This window comes from Anas acuta, chromosome 5, assembly GCF_963932015.1.
Source record: "Anas acuta chromosome 5, bAnaAcu1.1, whole genome shotgun sequence".
NCBI lineage: Eukaryota > Metazoa > Chordata > Aves > Anseriformes > Anatidae > Anas > Anas acuta.
This window is the reverse complement of record NC_088983.1, coordinates 59,360,173-59,381,366: the sequence shown is the minus strand read 5'-3', so window position 1 is coordinate 59,381,366 and position 21,194 is coordinate 59,360,173. Positions and strand designations below refer to the sequence as shown.

The 21,194-nt window shown below is 36.9% G+C and overlaps 1 protein-coding gene and 1 long non-coding RNA gene across 7 annotated transcripts in view; one reads left to right on the top strand and one right to left on the bottom strand.

Moving 5' to 3' along the window:
• LOC137857922 (uncharacterized) overlaps positions 1-21,194 on the top strand; it is a 236,476-nt gene that overhangs the window by 67,230 nt on the left and 148,052 nt on the right. The gene's annotated exons all lie outside the window — the stretch shown is intronic.
• SYT9 (synaptotagmin 9) overlaps positions 6,565-21,194 on the bottom strand; it is a 66,217-nt gene continuing 51,587 nt past the window's right edge. Inside the window, exons 4-8 of one of the 4 annotated variants that reach the window (XM_068685132.1) lie at positions 14,044-14,164; positions 12,792-12,963; positions 12,028-12,157; positions 11,292-11,448; positions 6,565-10,424 (exon numbers count right to left, since the gene is read on the bottom strand). In XM_068685132.1, coding sequence (XP_068541233.1) covers positions 11,341-11,448; positions 12,028-12,157; positions 12,792-12,963; positions 14,044-14,164 — 531 coding nt within the window. In that variant the 3' untranslated portion in view covers positions 6,565-10,424; positions 11,292-11,340. Of the gene's footprint in view, positions 10,425-11,291; positions 11,449-12,027; positions 12,158-12,791; positions 12,964-14,043; positions 14,165-21,194 lie in introns of those variants that run through there. The other 3 variants (XM_068685133.1, XM_068685134.1, XM_068685135.1) reach the window with 3 other exon arrangements.

Here is a 21,194-nt window from a genome sequence, read left to right as displayed (position 1 = left end):
ACTACATCACTCTTCATAATTGTCAAATGTTGTATTTGCCATCTACACATCCTGATATATTGCACACATGAAAATATTTATACTTGGCTTATAGAGAGAGAAATCGAGGCATGGTTTGATGATTAAGACTTGAGGAAACCAACACTGTAAATGAAGGAATGGAAGTCTGTGTTCTTGTTCCATTGCTGCCACTTCGTCCTAACAGAAGTGAAACCATCTAGTTAGATTCCAGTTGAAGCTGTGGGTGTCAAGGAGCTTAAAGAAGAGTGGCAACACTGGGTCTGGCCTCAGTACAAATACTGAAGAACTTTTATAGATAGGCTCAGGTCATGAGCTAAACTTATAAAACTTATTAAACTTATAGGCTTACATCTATTTTTTTTTTTTTTCTCCAAAGGTTATGTTTAAGCCTTAGACCTTCAAACACATTCACATATATTTGTATGATTATTCACATTTGTATGAGTGAGCCATACAAATGGATGGGGGACCTTTTCTTAAATAGTAAGCAGAAATAAGGTCAACATCGCTTCTGGTTGAGAGGGTAATAAAAAAGATGACTGACCCTCTGAAATGTAATTTGCTAGAGAAAATATGATCAATGGGAAAAAATTTTAATTTCATGTCTTTGTATGAGAAATACTCTTCTAGTGGAAAACACACAAACCCAAGGAAAACCTAAGTACATGTAACCAAAAGAGTTACAAGGAGGAAGAGGAAGGAGGAAATAATTTGTAAAATGATGAATAAAGCAATGTTATTTTGGAGAAGAAAAATAGATGAGGACAATTTACTGGCTTTTGGGGAAGTATTTCAGAGTGACTCAAATTAAAATGACTGCATCTTGGTTCTGTGGTTCATGAGTATTGGACATTGATGACGCAGGATGATATGCACAAATTCCTGTCCCCTAAAAACTGACACAGAATTAGGTGGCTCTCAGCAATACCATAATATTTACAGAATTATAGTCTGAGTCCTTTCCTCATGTGTGTGTAAGTAGCCAGTGTCTCTTCCTACATGTCCATTCTAAACCTTACTCACTTTCCAGATCTATCCAGATGTTTGGTGCACTGATTCTTCATCTAGCACCTCGAAATGTGTCATTTTCTCTCACACCTAGCCTGGTGGACCTCTTAGAATTACCAGAACTTAAGCACTGAATAGTAATAATGATCACATGAAGTTTGAAATAATCCTGAAGCTTTTTGTTCTCTTGCTAAACAAGGATACAGTTCTAAGTGAAATTGGCGGTGCTACCTTGCATGGGCCAGGTTATATACACAGCAAGCATTAGTAAACTGCTCTTTTGAGATGTCATTTACAGAATCCCATATTGGCTAAGTTGATTAGTAAAATGTAAACATAGTTGACATTTTTTTGACAGAGTGCTTTCCAAAATCTAATTGAAGCACAGTTGGGGTCAGTAGAATAACATTAAGGGAAATCAGATAACGTTTCCTTTTCTAGTTACCTTTCTTTGGCCATCAGTAAAGGGATGAATAATTCTTTATGTTGCAGGATAGGAACTGCGTCAGAGAGTATCTGTATTTAAGACCTTACATCATAAGAGGGGAGAAAATGGAGGAAAAAAAAAAAAGTCACAGCTTTCCTAGCAACTTTAAGGCACTGAGAGTGCCTCTAGTCTGGTAGTTCTTTCCGCTAGTTCCCAAAAGGGAACACAAAGTTCCTCACTGACTCCCTGCAGAGCATTCCCAGCATTATGCTATTTTTGAGACATCACATTTGGCATAGCAATTGCGTCAGTAGGTGGAGGGAGATCAAGAAGAGACCAAGCATATTGTTGAGGTTCTTCAAATATACACCAACCCTTTGAGTTTGTCTGTCACACAGCTGTGGACAGCGCAAAGATAATTTAGTCTCATATTTCTGCTACCGTGCTATTGTCCTATTCCCTTGGTAGGCATGTCAAAAAGAAAATTGGGCTCAAAAGCTTTATGACCATTAGCTGTGTGTGGCTATTGCTGGGGAAAAAAAAAATAGCAACAGTGAAGGTAGAAAGGATGAAGTATAGGCAAAATTCTGGAGAATGAAAGCTATGCTGCCAGACTGAAGTTGCAATGGTAGACGTAGCTGGGGTTTGTGTGATAGCCTGCAAAACTCAGCATTGCATATAGGCTTGAGTTGGATTTGGCTTTATCCCACCTACCTGCAGGGAATAAACAATACTTGGTTTCAACCCTCAATTAGCAACTTGGCAATTCTATATATCCTTTCGTTGAGAAAAGAGATGAAAGGCTTTGTTTGCAGCCCTGATCTCCTCAGGGGAGAAGTATGCTTATCTTAATTCAGTCAATAATTGTGGTAATTTTTTACTTGAAAACAAATTTTTGTAGATTTAGGAATTCAGGAATCTGTGAAATTCCATTTATGAGCAGGATTAGATGGTAATGACTTAATTGATGTTTGAGTATGCAGACAAACTATGCACACAAAATCCTTTCCATAATTAGATCTTTTCATGGAGTGACAGGTTTTTGTAATTTAGATCTCAGGCAGTAATTACAAACCAGCTGCTATTTTAGGCACAGTCTGAAGCACACCCATGCTGCTTATTTTGGAGCTGAAAACAAACAGGAAAACAGCGTTAGAGCACTTAAACCGGAGAGATGAATGAAAGTCACTTGGGGTAATGTGGCATCATACACAGATACATGTATTACTGTAAGAGTAATATATGTTACTGAAATAAACTTTGTCTGGGTTCACTGTCATGGCTGCATTTACTTGGTATTATTTTTTAAGCATTGTGTTGAACCTCTGGGTTCAAAAAGTTCAGGTTTCATTTGCAGACTGTGTTGCATAAAAATCACTGTGTATTGGTATTTGGGGACCTGGAAGGGTCAGGGTGAATTCCTTCTTCATACAAACTGAGGCTTGCTAGCATACTTTAAATGCCATTCCTATAGTAGTATCTTAGGAGCATCTGGATAAGACACATAATGCAGCTTAGGAATAAGAAAGAATCATATTTAACCCCTGCTCCCCACTCTCCTGCTGTGTTCAAAGCAGACAGGATTCTCAGGAATACAGCATAATAAAAGTTGTCTGTTAGACTGCTGCCTCGTTTGATGAGGCAGCAGGAGGAATATGATATATCAGGCTGGGCATTCTTCAAAGAGAAACGAGGGTTTCCTGGCTGAAGGCAGGAGCTTGGGTGCTTTCTGCCCAAAGGGCTCCTACACAATGTTCAGTTGTTTATGTTGCAGATTTCAGGATTCATCCACACATTGTATGCTGCCTGTGTCAAGCATGCTTTCCTTAGACAGAGGATACTAAACTTTTAGCTTAGCATCTGGCATTGTTTGGAACTCTGTTTTGAGGAAATAACCAGCTCTAAGATGTTTGCTATTGTGTGAGGGGAAAAAAAAAAAAAAAAAAAAAAAAAAAAAAGGTTTAGGGAATCTTCTGCCATTTATGATAGCCTAAATGTATTTTTATTATTGACTAAAAATATGCCTACTGTTCTAATAGGTGCAGCTATAAGACTTACAGGTGTTGGCAGTGCCTGTAGGTCCCCAATTCCTTTTCCACTAATTTACAAGATTTATTTATTTGCACGATTTTAGTAATAAAATCCAAAATGAAGCAGCATATCTTTTGAAGGGTGTTTGAACTTTGCAGTTATGTATGATGTTGCATGGGCTGAGTAAGTTAGAAGGTGGGTGAGATTCCTCATGGGTAATGGAAGATAGTGGGTCATGCTTGGCAAAGACTTTTTGGAATACTTAATGCTCTCTTCCTAAAACATTTATGTTGTGAAACATAAGACGTATGAACTGATGGGTGAGATTGGAATTGCTTATTTAAGCTAAATTACTAAAATTTGATGAATAATCTCATAATTTATTTGTTGACTTTTCTGTAGTGGATTCTTTTTTCCTAAAGTTGAAAGGTATCCAAATGGTTCAAAACTGTTGCAATTTTAGTTGATATTTTAAAAAATCATATTGCGTTTTTTGAGTACTTAGATGAATTAAGGACTAGATTTTTTTTAAGATGTTAAACTTTTTTTTTTGGTCATTAACCAAGATATCAGTTATGTGGTTAGAGTTAAATTCTAAAACCAGAATTCTCTCTGCTAAACTGAAAATTATAAAACTTTAGGTAGGATCTGAATACAATTTTGTTGTTGAGATTAGTTTCCTCCACAAAGATATTTCTGTTAACGTTTTTTCCTTTGGGTAAAGATCTAACACTAGCCAGCTTATCGACGTTTCTTAAACTTCTAAATGATTCTTTAATAACAAAGCTGTTTTGTGTTAGGCTCTTTGGAGCAGACTGTTCAGGCCTGCCTTATGTTATGGAACGTTCACAGATTGTTTTATTGGAACATAAATTCACAGATTGTTATTTGCAAGTGAAGTGGTTTAAGGCCATGACCTTTTGGATGGTACGGTACACCAGACTGAAGCGTGTGGTTAATTAACTAGGAAATTAGAAATGCCTAACTATAGCCAGCAAATGATTTGATGCTGTTTAAAAGGCAATATCAGAATATTGAGCAGGGTGATAAAAACTGTTACTTCAAATAGACTTTGGTTTTGTTGCTACTAAGGGACAATTTCAACTTTCAGCTCTGGGTGTTGGATCTTCCTATTTGTACAAGTCATGCAAGGGTAGGATTCAACCCTGACCAATCTACAGATTTCTGTTTCAAGGCAAAGTGTGGCTTTTTAAAATTTTGTTTGTAATTTATACAAGTCTCAATAATAAAAAAAATAATGTGTTGCTTATATTAGAAAATGCTGTTAGGACCAACCTTGACAAATTTAAGTCACATTACTGTCAGATGTGACTGGAATTAGTTTGTTGTATGAAATGCTATGTGATTTCCTGTCCTGGAAAAAAGCTGCTTCTGGAGTCTCAACGTTTTTGCTAATTTTGTCATTCCCTATTCTGCGTCTCTGCTGCTTTCTGAGCTATTGGTTTCTTACTGTAATGGCCTGTGTCCGAGGCTATTCAGGACATTGTCTTGCACTGTCACTCCTGTCTGTCCCTTCAGGCTCTATTTCCAATTTGCTGCAAGTTCTGCTAGGCCTTGCCCCTCCTAGAGCCGTAGTCAGTCGTAGAGCCAGTACTGCTTGTTATTAACATGGTCTCTTTCTTAATGTTCACCTCACTGGATATTAACTGTGCAGGATCACTTGCCTTTTGCAGGTTTAATGTTGCAGGATGTCTTATTTGCTATAGATCAGGCTTTTTAAGTGGGGGTTATCAACCTTTTTCTTGGCACTTTTAGTTCATTAATTGTTTAGTCCACAAAAGCAGCTGTCTCAGCCCTACTGGAGTTTTGTTTCAGGTCTGTAGTCTGTGTATAAAGGCCTAAAGGATGGCTTTGGAAAGGTTTATTGAAAAGAGCTGTGTGGATCAGTTTCGACAGAGGAAGAGGTTCATAATGGCTTTTCAACAAAGGAATAGAAACATCCAAAACAGTATTTTTGAAAGACATTAAAAACACTTTTGAAGTTCATAAACCTCCTCTGCTCTAGTCTAGTTTGTGGTGGCTTATGTTGCGGGCGGTAAATATTCCAGTCATTGCCAGGGACAAAAATTTCTATACATGTGTCCTTAGTCAATTTTCCATCTCTCCCGTGATCTTACCAAGCCAGCTCTCTGGAGCACTGATTTCCTGCACATGCGCCTGTATGGAATGCAGAAGAACAAGAGGCTACCGAGGGCCTGCAGGTGCTGCCCCTTGTAAGGGTAATAGTAACTTCCAAACTACAGGACTCTTTGCATGTCTTTGTCATCCGTCTGTGTTGACAAATAGTCCCAAGAAGAGAACTGAGCTGAATTAGATTCCAGTTGCATGAAATTTTGTGGCCACAGTTTATGTCAGTGACCCCATATTAATGCAGTACATGCAAGTAGGCTAGATGTTCCAAATGAGAGACCAATCTTATCCCTAAAGAAATAGAGAAACTCACACTGAAGTAGATGACATGCACATGTAGAAGTCTTGCTGATGGATATGAAGTTCCGGTTGGCATGAAATAAAACAATAATATAGCCTTTTTAGGTGCAGTTGTATGGTCATACCACAGGTATAGCTGTGCTCTCTTTTCCCTTTCTTTCTGGGCTCTGCCAGTGGTTGCCTGGGGATTTCCCTAAGCTACATGTCAGGTATTGACAGGAGAAATGCTAACTTTGATAACCTGCCGTGTTAAATACTAATTTTGCTAATTTACCACACTATAAATTGGTAGAAGTACTTCTGTAGCTTCTTGATTTTGTCTTTTTTGATATTAAATATAAAAATCATATTTGATATCTCTAAAAATGTTTCTCCAATGATGATTGTGTCCATGGGACTAAACAGGAGGAGGGTTCCATATTTAAAACTCCAAATCTTGTTTGAGTGCTGTAAAATAACTATTGTGTTAACAGCTTTGTACTTCTGGTCTCATTTACTTACGGAAACAAAATGACTTGGGAAAAAAAGTTGAGTTAAAACACTTCCGAAGTGTTTGCTGTGTGTTTCTGAATAGTGAATTAAACATTAATTTATTAAATACAAAATAGTAGTAAATTACAATTGCACAATTTCTTACAGAGTTTTTATTAAGATCAAAATTACTTGTTCCGACTAGATTTATATAAATAAATCACAGTACATTTTTACTCGTGTTTAGAAGATTGTAATACATATTATAAAATTAAGATTGTTCTTTTCCCTCAAACCATCACTGTGAAAGGAATCATGCATTATTTCTACTGAAACAAAATGCCCACCTAGTTGAGAGAGCCTTGATACAGGTATGGCTCTACTCTCCAAAATTAGACATGAAACATAGAGATACCAGGACTATTTACTGAACAAGAAATAATAAAGAATAGCACGATGTTCGTGTGTTATTGAAAATGAAAGTATACCAAAACAACACAGCTCTCTTTGTGCATCTTTGCAAGGGGTATTAAAAATGACATTTGGCCAGCATGCAACGACGTAAAACATTTCAGTTTTACAGTGTCTACATCTGAGAAAAGGAAGGACAAACTAAAAAACCCACACAAAATAATCAAACAACCCAGATGCTTACAAGTTCTCACGTCATCTTCCCTTCTGTGCCATGTGTGCAGTGTTCAGTCAGCAGTTGAGTTTGTCCTGATGATACCTTTCCTGAATAGCGTCTGTCTCTGCCCTCTGGATCAGTGCATTTTTCGGGCCTTCAAGGAGGTGGAAGTCTTTTCAGAGAACCGCAGGACCCTGGAGTTTTCCCAGCTGTAGTTCCTTGCCCAACCCACTGTGTCAGATACTAACTCTAAATGCAGCTCAGCCCTGAATGTGCAGTGCCCTCACACCTTGCACAGCTTGGTTCATGTATCATAAAGCTGTCACTTCCAAACAGAATATTGGTTGTAAGCAAGGCCTTGCAGTAAATACAGCAAGAATCAAAGTGAGGTTGTTACGGAGTCTGTCCTGCTCCGATTTTCCCCAGCACAGAGGGTTTCTATTAAATTCTACAAAGTTGTAGATTGCTTTCTCTACATGCTTTTTTCCCTTTTAGATAAGAAAGCCATTGTTTTCTTGCTTGACACTGAGATGTAATTGACAACGCACTGTTCTAAAGGGAAGAAAACATTTTATTGATGACAATTCAGGCTGAGTTACCTAGTATGTTTTTTTCTTCTTTCTGTTCAAATGAACTCAAAATGCATTAAGTGTAATTTAATTTAGTAGATTTCTAACTGGGTCAAACAGACTCTTCAATTGAATTTCCAGTCCTCTTTCTCCCTTTCCCTTTATCGTTTGTTGCTTTTAAGCTAGAAGAGAATAAAGAGAGTTTGTAGCATTTTTTAAAATTTAAATTTTATTTTTTATTTTTAATGGCAAATAGGCCCCCTCAGTGCTCTAACATTGCCAAATTATAAAACTCTAAATATATCTTTTGTACTTCTGACTTCAGGTGCTCAGTGTTGATATAACCATTCATAATGGTTGATATTTAAAAAACAAAAAAACATCCCAACTATGCCCTCAAACCGAGATGGGTGGACTAAAGTAACCTTCCTTTTTATTCTGGTCTGTTGTCTCACTTCAGACCAAATGAGCAGTCTTCCTTTTTTTTTTTTCTTTTTTTTTTTCCTACCATACTTGCTTTCTGTTCTGCCACTCCCTGCCACAGGTTGCGATGTATGCATGTTGGTGCACTGCCAGGGTTATTTACAGGGGAAAATGAGGCAAAAGAACAGTGATGCTTTTGATGAATTTCTTGTGAATTCCATGAAAATAAAGAAATTTCAGCACTCAACAGCAGAAGGATTGTGCTTGTGAGTATTTTAGCAGGGGAATTTCACACAACTCCCCATTATAATCCGCCTCAGTGTCAGTATCTTGGAAGGTTTTCTCACTGACTTTTTTTGTTCTATTTTTTAATAATACCTGAAATTGTGGCTTGTTATGGAAAACTAAAATTAACAATTTAATTGCACATTTTTTAATGAGTGAAGAGGGATTAAAATCTTGCTGAGATGTATTTCTAAGGGATTTATTTCTATTTTACTCTTACTGTACTTGTGATACAGCATAATTATTCATTCATGGAAAATAAGAAAACAAATGAGGGTTGGAGGTTTGGAATTATTTGTTTGAGCCCTTCTACTAATTCACCTTTTGGAATCATAGTTCAGAAAAGCGTGTGTGAACAGTATTGGGATCACAATTATCTCTTGGTTTCCAGCTGGCTTTCTAGCAGTAAACACTCTGTTACTTCAATGCACTGTTGCATTATTGCACACTGCTGCTGTCTTCACATTTTAGTACCAGCCCACAAGAACGATACCCTGGGAATGTTTGAGTTCTAGGGAATAGCATCAATTAACTGGAGTATAAAAGTGAAGAGTAAAGCATCCAGGTGTAGAAAACAACTACTGCTCCACTTCTGCACTTCTATGAAGAGGCTGGTATTTTTATAAAGAACACAGTAATGCCATAGCCTGGGTAACAGTTTGTAAATCATGAGTCAGAGAACAAGAGTTAGGAGGATTTTAAACAAAATATATTTTTTCCCTCATCTCTAAGCCTTTGAGGTGTGCTGGATTCCACTTGAATTGCTTCCTGAACATAGAGATATCTTCTTTGTAATAGAACTGTTTTCAAAATCATTCTCCTGATGCCAGCCCCTTGAGCATTAATGAACTGAGTATGGTAATAAAATCTAAAATATTAGCCATTATAATGATATTACTTTTCTTTTTATGCCCTTTTCAGTCACTAGAGACAAATCTTAGAAAGGCTTTTACCCTGTTACATGAAGACAAAACGAGCTAGCTGCATCAGTGTTTTCCTTTTTACAGAAGCTATTGTTCTTTACATTGCCCTGGTAACAAAAACTGCAGTGGGAAAGCATGCAGCTGCCTGCTTTGCATCCCAGGTAGGGATGCATGTATAATGAGTTGCCCAGGAAATCAAAGAACACCACTCCAAAGGAAAAGGTCCTCCTCTTTGCTCATGCGTATCTCCTCACATTGGCTCCTGGGAGATGTGCCTGAGCAGAAAGTGCAGAATTTTGCCTGAAGTGAGGATCATGCATGAACAGTTATAAGCATTGTATTTATATCACTGGTCTGGTGACGTAAGGCTTCAGTTGATAGTGTAGTGAAATGGTTTTGCTAGGGCTATTTTATAGCTGTATTTCTTTGTTCTTCTGGACATGCCCAGTTACCAATCTGAAATGTTCCTTGGGCAGGCTTTGAAGAATTGTTGAGTTTTCCAGGAGTGTTCTTAATAGTATGGCATGAACTTATTTCAAGTTTTTAGATTTGAAGGATTTCTGCAAAGGACTCTAATAACCTTATTTTCATGTAAGGTGAAAGGAGGCACCAACTGACAGTGGGGATACAACCTTTCATCAGAAAATAAATGTCTGATAACAATTGTTCTGGGGGGAAAAAAAAAAAAAGAAAAAAAAAAAGAAAAAAGAAAAAAGAAAAAAAAGACTTCCAAAGCTATCAATTTACAATTTATACTACAGCACTTTTTTTTTTTTTTTTTTTTTTTAATACAAGAACCACTTCTGTTGCTGGTTCCAGTCCAGTATCTATCGCTTTTCATTGTTATCATGTTACCTGTAAAATCTGGGTTATTCTAATGAACAGAACTTATGATAGAATTTGGGTAATGCTTATGACCATACAAATAATCTATCAGTAGCAATAGTGTTGGCTGGAGATCTAATGCTACAAGTGGATAACATTGCACTACTTGAAACCAATAGCTCTTCACACAGTAGAAGACTGAGGGTCCTATTCAGCAAATTTTCAGGGTCCTATGGCTGTGGCCACAGAGGTTCCAGAAGCTCTCGCTGAGTCTAATCCTGATTCAGGAACCAAAATGATATGCTGTGTATATATTTCTCTGCACAGCCGGGATGCGCTGGACACCCTCCCCCACTTGATTCCTGGGAAGGAAAAAAAAGTGTCTCTGTTTAGCTTAGTGACATGAAAATCAATCCACAGTAATGAAATCTAGAGAAGTTAGCCAGGCATGTATGAAAAGAACAGGATGCCTGTGAAAAGGGAAGAGCTGTCAAAACCTAATTGTGGGCTCTGGCTGCAATAAAATTTATTGAAGAGGGAAGACAGGTTGGATATAAGGAAGTAGCCAACTGCTGCTAAGAGACACTTCTCCTGCTCTAAGAGACAGTAATTGTTGCAATATTTCTCGCATGCTCTCTCAAGCAGTCCCTATCACTGTTTGGCTAGAGTTGAGAGCTCAGTGATGTGTTTTCTAAATCCAACTCTCATATGCCCAGGTGGGCATTTCTAGTGTGGCATTTCAGCCAGTAGGTAACTTCTCATTTTGGGCATAGAAATAAGGGCAGAACTTCCCCACTTTGCTTGATAATCCTCTACAACAGACTTGTCTGTTGGCACCACCCTTGCTCTGAAAAGGCATAGTGCATTCCTGCTGCAACAGAGCTTGTGGACATTCAAAGGTCGCCCTGCTGCAAGTGCACTGCTGTGGTCCTCAGGCACCAGTAACTGCTTATGGAGACCTGGTAACGCTGTAGTATTTTTGCCATTTTGTTACATCTTCCTGTTGCCTGACCATTATTTTCAACCACACAGGGTTGTAAAATTAAAAAGTATTAAATTAATTATTATATTATGAACAAATAAAACTTATTATTAAAAATAAACCATGGGAACACTTAAGAAGCAATTTAGTCAGATCATTGAATTTTTGTGTCTCATGAATCAGGATTAGCATTCCCTGTATTGGGAGGGGAGAGGATTAGACAGAGGGATTAAAAGGACATCTTTACCCCACTGGACTCTGTGGAATAGCCCCTGAGGATATGGCTAAGAAAGAGTTCAACAGGAATGCCAAATTTCTGCTGAATAGGTTAAAAGGGTGAGGAAGCCTCTTCGGCAGTCATCCAAGCGCAGAAGACCTGCATAACATTTCTGCTGAATAGGGCCCTAAAGACAAAAAACAAAACAAAACAAAACAAAACAAAAAAATAGGAACCTTAAAAGTTTTTCTGATTGTGTGGCTTCTTATTAACGTCTCAGATCTTGAGAGACACTTAAACATATTTTTTTCAGGGCAGTTAGACATCCCTTGAGATTTTCTAGTGGCATAGGTGATATAGTCTTACAAGAGAAGAAGTCAGATTAGATTTTTATATAGAAAAACAGTAGGTTTCTTTGTATCAATTATCAGTGAAAGTTACCCAAGATCCTAAGTAAAACAAATGAATAAAACCAAACCAAAACAACAACAAAAACCACCACCACCAACAAAACCAAAATGGAACCCTTTATCTAGTGTATAATGTTTGTGGTATTCATGTATATATTAGACATTCAATTTCACAGGAGTGGAAAGTAATTAAAGGAGCAGACTTTGTTACTAATATTGGTGTTTCTAAACCCTTTTCTAGGATTTAAGAGTATACATGTGGATTTTAGTTTTGTTTGTAAAATTTTATCCAACTTCTGATGCCTTATGGAAGAATTTAACATTATAGTAATGGAGAAGCAAGAAATAAGTCTTACCTCTGCGAGAGGATGCCAGTGAGCGATGGGTTTCCGTGGGTATGAGAGCATTTCATTCCAGTGGTCACGACCTAGACTTTCTGCATCATTGCCTACTTGGCATACTCCAATGACCTCATTGTGACCTACACTGTGAAAATGTTCCATAATATGTTTTTCTTAAAATTTTACCTTTAGAATCATATCATTTCCATATTTCATTAGAGACATTAATAATGGGTTTTTAGAATTAATTCCAGCCCCAAAATATAATGAACTATAAAATACATGGGTTGGCTCTTTGCAATCAAAATAATTTAATGCCTTCCCCATTGTAGCATGAACTGTGCATCTGTATGCATTTATTTCATTTTTGTATAAGAAGTGTACAAAATTCTTTGATTGTGCTCTGTAATTAGTTGCAAATACAAAACTAAGCCATAATTTTAGAAATGGGGGTGTGTGTCTAAGGAGTTAGTGTAATTGTTCACAAATGGAAAATTGGTGTGTGGACTGTCTGATTGTATGTTCAGTTATTTCAGTTCTGCTAAGCATGTGCAGCTTAGTTATGTTGGTTACGGATAGAAATCTGTATTTTAAAATTGATAAAGGAAATTCTGCCTGACAATATGATATATTTTAGTCTTCTACCAAACTCAATATGACAAATTATTTAATTTCTCATATATTGGGAGAAAAATAATGACTTTGTTTCTGGATGCAGATCTACAATGAGAGGTTTTGAGCCAATAGATAATGTTATTTTACAGGTACAGGTATCTCACCGGTCATAATCCATAACAGCTATCGACAAGTTAATTTGGTCAATGTTTTCTGGAGGGACGTCAAAGACTATGGCTTCATTGTAAACGGGATTAAGGGTATTCCTCTTGGTGGAAGTTTTTCTTTTCTTTAGTCGCCTTCCTTCACACATTAAAGAAACCTTCACGTAGGGATCTGTGTGAATCACAAGAATAATGTTGGTTTCTTTTGTTGTATTGAAGTAAACATAAATGGAAAGTAAAGGGAGCAGTCTCTTTGCCCATACCTGCTTGCAGAATTAGTTACCTGTACCTGACTGGAATTTGAGCTTCTTTATTACCATGGAATGACTGGGAGGTAATGGACATTGGAAAGCTTTATATTGTTGAATGCCTATAATGAACAATTCAGGTTCAAGAAGTTCTTTTTTTTGTGTACTGACCTCTAAAGGGGTATTAAAATATCTGCTGAACTATATTACACAAGACTCTTTTATACAACAGCCTATGTAACAGTGTACTTATAACAGCATAATTATTACTTCTGCAGATTTGTAGGACAGACAGAAGATGATAGTATTGTACACAGTAGGATTTACTGATGTATGGTTTAATATAATTCAAAGTGTAAAACTTAGTGGATTATGTTTCTCCAGAGAATTATAATTATTTGGGAATTCCTGAATGCAGTTAAAACAAAAACAAAACAAAACAAACAAAAAAAACCCAACAACCTATTTCCTTGTAGCTCCTATCTGAAAGCCCTGCAACTGCTAGCATGGCAAATAAGTCTATGAACTCTTATCTGAATTAGTTCCTTGTTTTCATTAGCAAATTTTGCAGCTGTTGTTGATAAAAGGCTGTGATGATCACTGTTTTGTCCATATGTCAAGAGCAGCAGAATTGGCTCAGTGGCTCTTGGAGACTGTCAAGGGTCAGTCTGTCTCTGTGTCGTAACAAATAGTCTTCTGTACAACACAGTTCCCAATGTTAGGAACATAGTTTGGCCAGCTAATCCTGTTTTGAATCATAGTGGCTTTAGAAATAATAATGTTGATCTCTTTTTGAGAGCAGAATATTTTAAACTGTTGGTTAAAACAGAATGAGCTAAAATATATTGTTTACTTCTCAGAAACTTCTGTACTCAAGTGACTCAAGAGCTTGCAGTGTAAGAACCTCTCTTTAAAAAAAAAATAAAAATTGACGGTGCTGGAGTTTTGTGACTTAGCAGGAATAGGGGACAGAAATCCACCTTGACCATTAAATACATTCCTACCTGATGCTCCTGTGATATCCATTGCCTTTAAATTTCTTGCCTTTATTATTGTAATAGTTAGTCTACCAGCTGTTGGAAGGTAGCAGAGTGAAAACATCAGGTCACCAAGATCGACGTTATCCTGTTCCAAGGAAAGAGAGACAATGTGAAGCAATAATAACAATTTATTTCCTAACCATAACAGGAGCTAAGGGTAAAATAAACCTTTGGGAATCTACATTTCTGCAAGCAGAAGCTGAATTCTCATTCTGAAACCTTTGCATACAAGATTCACGTCACTACATTTGTTGCTAGACCATCAAAGCTGTGAAGTTAAAATGTGGTTACAGTTTTTAGTAGTCAGTCCTTGGAGATGAAATGCATTTAAGTAATGAGATTTAGTGTGAGGCGTTGGAATGTGTTTGCTCTGTTTTGTGTTTTGAAGTGTGTAACGTTGTCAAGTTGCAGCAGATCTCTGTGCCTTTCCTTCTGGTCTGCAGAAGGATGCCCATAGTGAGGTTCACAGAATGAACATTGCTTGGGCAGAGTAAAGTTTTCCATAGTTTCATAGACCTAATTCCTGTAACCCAATATTTCATTCTTGAGTGAAGAAAGTAAATTCAAAACTATGTTCTAGGTTTTATGCTCACACACTGACACAGGAGTTCTACTTCAGAATACCTGGCATTTGTTAGGGTTAAACAGATACTGAGTCTAGAGGCAAGACCTTGGGAATAGGGAGGCCTGGGATACAGTCTCTGCTGAAATAAATAAATAAATCTCTCCAGGAAATAAATGCAAATAAATAACTAATAATAATAATAATAATAAAAGTTTCAGAAACAGCTGATGAGAAAGAACCTCTTGTCTTGCAAGAAGTTTCTTGTCTAAAGTAGGAGACATGGGGTATGAATGGAGTTCTCCTATGTATCCCACTGAGAAATTTGTTAGTGGGAAGAAGATGACAGATTGCTTCCAACAAATATTTTCTGAGAATGAGTGGAAGAAGCATCCCATTGAGGACAGCAGGTTGTGAAAAAGTCAGTTCTTGTAATCCTTATATTTGTTTTGTGAATTTCACCTCAAATGAACTTTCTGATTCACTGAAAGTATTTGTCTTCTAATTTTCCTGTGAAACTCAGTACTGTAGCAAAGCCTAATAGGAAATAGTCGGATGAAAAAGATGGTGTTTTTAAATGTATATACACAAATTTGGGGCCCTTATCCTGTTTTTAGGCACTTTTAGATAGACAGTCCTTCAGTTTTTGAATGTAGAACTTGACAGAGGAAATGACCATCAGAAGAGGGATATTCTTCTACCTTGACTGCCTCCCTTATCTCATGGTGCTACTGCTAAGCTCTCCCTTACTTGACTAGAGATCATGTAAGCTAAGTGCTCTTTAAGTATGGATCAAGGGATGCCTTTTGATTTGTGTAAAGATCAAATAATCTGTTGATAAGTCTTTAGGAGCTGTTTGTAATAGTTTCTATCCTGCACATACATGTGCATGTACCCTTCCCCATCTCCCCTTTCCAGTTTCCCTCTCTCCAACAAAGGGTGGTGGAGGACATGAAAGGCAAGTGAAAATACCTTGAAAGGGCTCCTAACGAATCATGTCTGAGCTAGCTGCTGTGCAGACTGATGCCCAGAGCCTATGAGGTCATTGTATGTAGCTTTGAGTTAACAGGGAAGCTGTGCAAGACAAAGAGTTGTGGTCATTGTTGCAGAAAAATGTATGTCAGAAGGGATTTCAGAAAATATGTGCATTCAGGCAGAAATGGGTCCTTTCCTTCTGCTGCTATTGAAGAGAGCTGCTGTCAAAGAAGGAAAATGCTGACAATGTGGGCCCTTTGTCAGTAATAACTAGCTTTTAACCCTGACTTAACTTTGTCAACCGTCATCTCTTCCGTTCTAAAGATCAGTGTTTTGTGGTGTTTGTAAAGCTGATAAAGGCTGTGACAATATCAGGATAGCTGATATGACTTACCCTCTTTAGAGTCTCTTGGTGGATTGTACTTGGAAGCAGACCTGCTGCAACGCTGTGCCACTGACTTGCTTTGTGGGAGGATCTAAGTGCTGTTGGAGAAGGTGATGCTCTTAAGTCCTACAGGCTTACAAAGCGGTGTCAGTATATCCAGGAGAAATTTCTCTTGGCTAACATCTGCACTTAACTTTACAGGAAGACATTTGTAGGGGAAAGAATTTTTCCCCACCGTGAAGAAGAAAAACTTCCAGAATTTTAATTCCGCATCTCTAAGATGCTTAGATTCATAGAATCTAAGATTCATAGAATCATACTGTAGAATTCTTTCCTGCTAACCAAGCAACTCTGAGGGGGAACAGAATTTCATAAGCCACTCCAAGAAATTAAGAGAAGTTATCTTTTGGCAATTTGGGGAATTTGTCAGTCTGGCAGATTTTGATTGAGAGGTTATTTTTCAGGAATTGGTCACAAAATTTTAGGAGAAGATAGCATTGTTGAATTACTTAGCTTTCTTCCATCATAATAAATAAATAAATAAATAAATAAATAAATAAATAAATAAACTATAAGGCATCTGTTGTTTCAACCGAGATATTGGAATATTTAGAAATTGTCAACTATGGCAGAGTCATTCTGTGCTCAACTGTAGTGCTCCACTTGGTAACTTAAAAATAATAATAATATTATTAAAATTATTTTCAGTGCCTTCTTCTGAAATTACTAATTGCTAGCAATTAGCTTACAGGATAAATCACTCCCTAGTACTGTGTCAGCAGTTCTGTGCTGGTCTTTAGCTGAGTGTAACTCATCCTGTTAAACAGGAGGATGTGTAATCCTAAAGAGAACTGTGACAATGGACCCTTAATGGCTTCACTTATGATTCCTTGGAGGCAGTGTCAAGAAGCTCAGGTCATCAAACCTTCTTAGTGAAACCTGTAAGTTGCCTGATAGAGAAGGAGTTTCTGACAAATGGGGATGATTTTTGTCATCAGATTTCTCTTGTGAATGACTTATCCTTTCTCATAAATATGTTTGGGTACAGAGAATAGGAATCCAAACATGGACAGCAAGGCATGGAAGGAAGAAAGACGAATCATAGGCCATAAGTTCTCCATTTGTTTCTGGTTTAGAGGACATGCGGTCCTTGAGTTAGACAATTATAAGTTTTTATACCTGTGTCTTCAGAAACTTGTGTCTTGATTTTTGGAGCAGACAATCTGTGGTAGGTCTGCTATCATGCAGTGCCACACTGTGCCACTTTAATTAAAGTATATGCCTCAATTATACCAGGTTCCTCAGCTCCCCATGTATAAAAAGACAGCTACTACTTTTTTTTTTTTTTCCCCGTTATGTTGCAAATATAAAATAATACTAATTAGGGATTATGATGTGCTCAGATGTAGTTTTATGCATCTCATCAACTTAACCATTAAGGGGAGCATTTGGCAGGCAGTTATGACCTTGCTTTTTTCTTTTAAAGTTGCTAACTGTTAAAATAGTTTTTCAAGACACTAGCTATTTTAGAGATTTTAGAGCTTTATTGCTCTGTCAGCTGTACAACTCAGACAATGGTAAGCTCGCATACTACCTCCTTTAGCAGTTATACTGGTCACTGGAAATGAGGAAAAAAAACACTGGAGGTTTTGTGAAATGAGATGATATCAGTTTAAACTTCTAAAACACGTAAAGGATTTATTACCACTATAATTAAATTATCTGTTTATTTTTTTCTTCCTGCTAGCAAAAGAGCATTATACTAAACAGCCAAACAACAAAAAAAAACAACCTTCCTTGTTATTTCATAACTTTTACTGGAATTGCACTTCTGTACTACAAGGCAAAATTTTCTGTACGTTCTTCTAATCTTCAATAACGCAGGGGTTTGAATTTTGCATGGATTCACTTTAGAGGCGGTTCACCCTGATAAGACAAGGACAAGTGTACTAGGCATATGTGTTATGTCTAAATTAATTAAAAAATACTTTAAGAAGAGCTATCTGCTTTGGGGAATATACATTTATTAAATCTATCATCTGTGTTGAGAAGTCTGGGTTCAGATTTTAGTGATATAAAATATTAATTCAGTTCAGGCACGTGTCCATGACACAAGTTTTATGCAAAAACCACACTAGAAAACACTCGAGACTCTAATTTGTTTAGGAGTGATTGTAAATTATGTAAGGTGTCAAACATGATGAACTTACGAAGTTAGCTCTAAATTTTCAATTATTTCTTCATAGAATTATTTTGAGTTATATGTATGAGAAACATGTATTGAGGAAGAACTCTTTAGAAATGTTTGATATTAATTGGATTTGCACATGAATAGAAGAGTGCCAGCTGCCTTCTCATTACACAAGGATTCACATTTTAAGATGACTAGAACAGATATAACTGGAAAATTCTGTTTTCATGACATCGTAAATCAAAGAAATGAACTCTAGTCAAGTGGGCATTTATTAATGGCTCAATCAAATTATATATACAGAGATATGATTAAGTAAAGTTTGAGGAAAATGGGAATGGTCTATCTTACACAATTATTCTTTCAATACATCAATGTCAGACTATATTTGATGTTTCAAGTTAATTTGCAAATTGTATTATTTTTTCAGTGTGATTACATTTTTTTGCATTTCTTTGTCTTTCTTTTATTTAGGCTTTTCTTAGAAAAAAATGAACGCAATTAAGTAAAAAAGTTTTGAGAACTATGTATGCAAAAATGAACCTAATTTCACTTTCTAGAGGAAAACATCAAAAAACAATTCTGAAACTTGATTCCACTGCAGTGAAGGAATCTATAAGAAAGCAAAAATGTTTGAATATAACTCACTCTGGATTTTATACTGCTTTGGCTACATAATATAATGTTCATGTCAAGTCAAAGGTTGGTTGTCCATTTGTATGTGTACTTTAACTGCTTCTTAATCAAGAAATTCTTAGGAGGAAGTTCTTTCCTATGAGGGTAGTGAGGCCCTGGAACAGGTTGCCCAGAGAAGTTGTGGATACCCCATCCCTGGAGGTGTTCAAGGCCAGATTGGATGAAACCTTGGGCAATCTGGTCTAGTGGTGGCATCCCTGCCCATTGCAGGAGGTTGGAACCGGATGATCTGTAAGGTCCTTTCCAACCCAGGCTGTTCAATGATTCTATGAAGTATGTAGCTTGATTTTTTTCTCTGTTAGGATTTATATTACTAACGATAAAGTGATGCCATAAAAAAAGCTTCTACTACCTTTATTCCTAGATATTCTGGAGCACCTTCTAGTCAGATGCCTTGGCTGACAGACCAATTCTGAAGGCCACAACCTTGTGCTGTACTTCTTAGAGACTGAAAGAAGAAGGAATCCTTTCTGCAGACTAGGTGGTAGAGAGCCACTATAACTTTCAGCTCAGGGTGCAGATATTCTTACTTTAACTTATTCATAGTTTTTCTTAGCATCTTGGCAACTTCTAAATAAAGACAGTATCAAAAGTAAAGCAACCAGCAAATAGCATGTATTTCATTATCTTTTTTTTTTTTTTTTGGATTTAAGAGCTCCACCCCTCCCTACCCCCCACCCACCAATAACAATGTTCTTGTTATAATTCTTTTACGGTTTGCTCCTCTTCTGCATATTGTTCAAAACTGTACATTGGATTAGGATCATAGTATCTTTCCAATTTCACACATAAAACAGGATAAAGTTATGCTATGGTGTCAGTAATTCTGTGTCTCCACTTCATGGACTGGAGATCTTTTTGCATAGATTTTTGTCTTTTTCTTCTGTTTCCATCATCCTTGTGTCATGACTACTTTTCTTTATGGCAGATTGCTACAGTCCACATAAGGAGGATCCTCCAGACACAACTTAGCATTGTGTCAGTCAGTCAAGATATCCTACAGTGTGGATAAATGGAGTTGAAGGATCTGAATGAAAAAGGCTAATGGTTCAGAATAAATCCAGTTAATGTCTCTGAGGACATAACTCATAACTTGCTCTTGCCACAGTGTCTTAGGAAGTCAAGGACAGAGGCCTTCTCCTGTAGGCAGTCAGTGTACTTATCTCTCTAAAGGCCCAACATCTCCGTTGTCATAATTTACATCCTATAATTAGATGGCAACAATTAACTGAAATTGCCTTTCCAATCAGCTGCATATTGTCTTCAGTTATTTGAATGCATTTACAGAATGTATTTATTCTTTCCTAGTCATTTCAGACTGTTAGTAAATTATTCTTTAATAAGGTATTTACTTTTAAAAGCCTCTATTCAGTACAGACAAATTTCATACACATTGTTATTTTAAAATTTATGCTTAAGTCCTGTAGATTGTACTGGTTTTGAATCCTTTACATACATTTCTAATTCAATAGCCCAAAGACTAAAGTGCTGCATCTGGGCCTAGGAGTGAATCTAATGAATTATCCTGTAGCTATTGAGATAGAGATAATGTCTTAATTTGTTCCAAACTAAATTGATGAACTGGGGAGATGGCCTGAATTGAGCTAATGAAAATTAGTAGAGACATGGTTGGAGAAGCTGGCATACTTGTCCTGTTCATGTGTGTGTGGCTGTCAGAAGTTGATTTCAAAGGGAAAACAGAAATGAAGAATTCTAAAATGAAACTTCTCTAGAAAGTTAATGTAAGTAATTTTTAAATTTCCTGCGAGTTAAGAGGGTATGCACAGAGTTGTTTCTGAAGGGTTGCCTAGATGGCATTGTTGGTCAAAGAAAGATGTAGCTGATCAAAGTCTAAGCTTCTCCTTACAAGTTAAGCTGTTTCTCTGAAAAGTATTTTGTTTTCTTGTTTTCTTGAGTTGCTATTGCTTTATGCATCTCTTCTGTGACTTCCTGCTTTCTACAAAATATGAAGTACTGTATGGATTTAATAATACAAAAAGTCTGCCTTCCCTCCCTCAGCCTTGACTCTTCCATAAATTGCAGTGTATCTTTTATCATTTTGATTGTTATGGGGAGAGGGGATGTGTCTGTGTGTGGGTAAGCATAGGGAACACTTGAGAACTGAAGATCATTGCATCTTTCTAATCTAATATTTAAAGATGAAAATGTCATAACCTGTAAGATGTGAGTTTACAACTGAAGTGCTGTGGACAGATTTGCTCCTCTATTTCTTTCAGTACATTCCACTTCATTATATTCCACATTGTCAGTGTTTATAGATTGCTGCCTTAGGTATTATGCTTCAA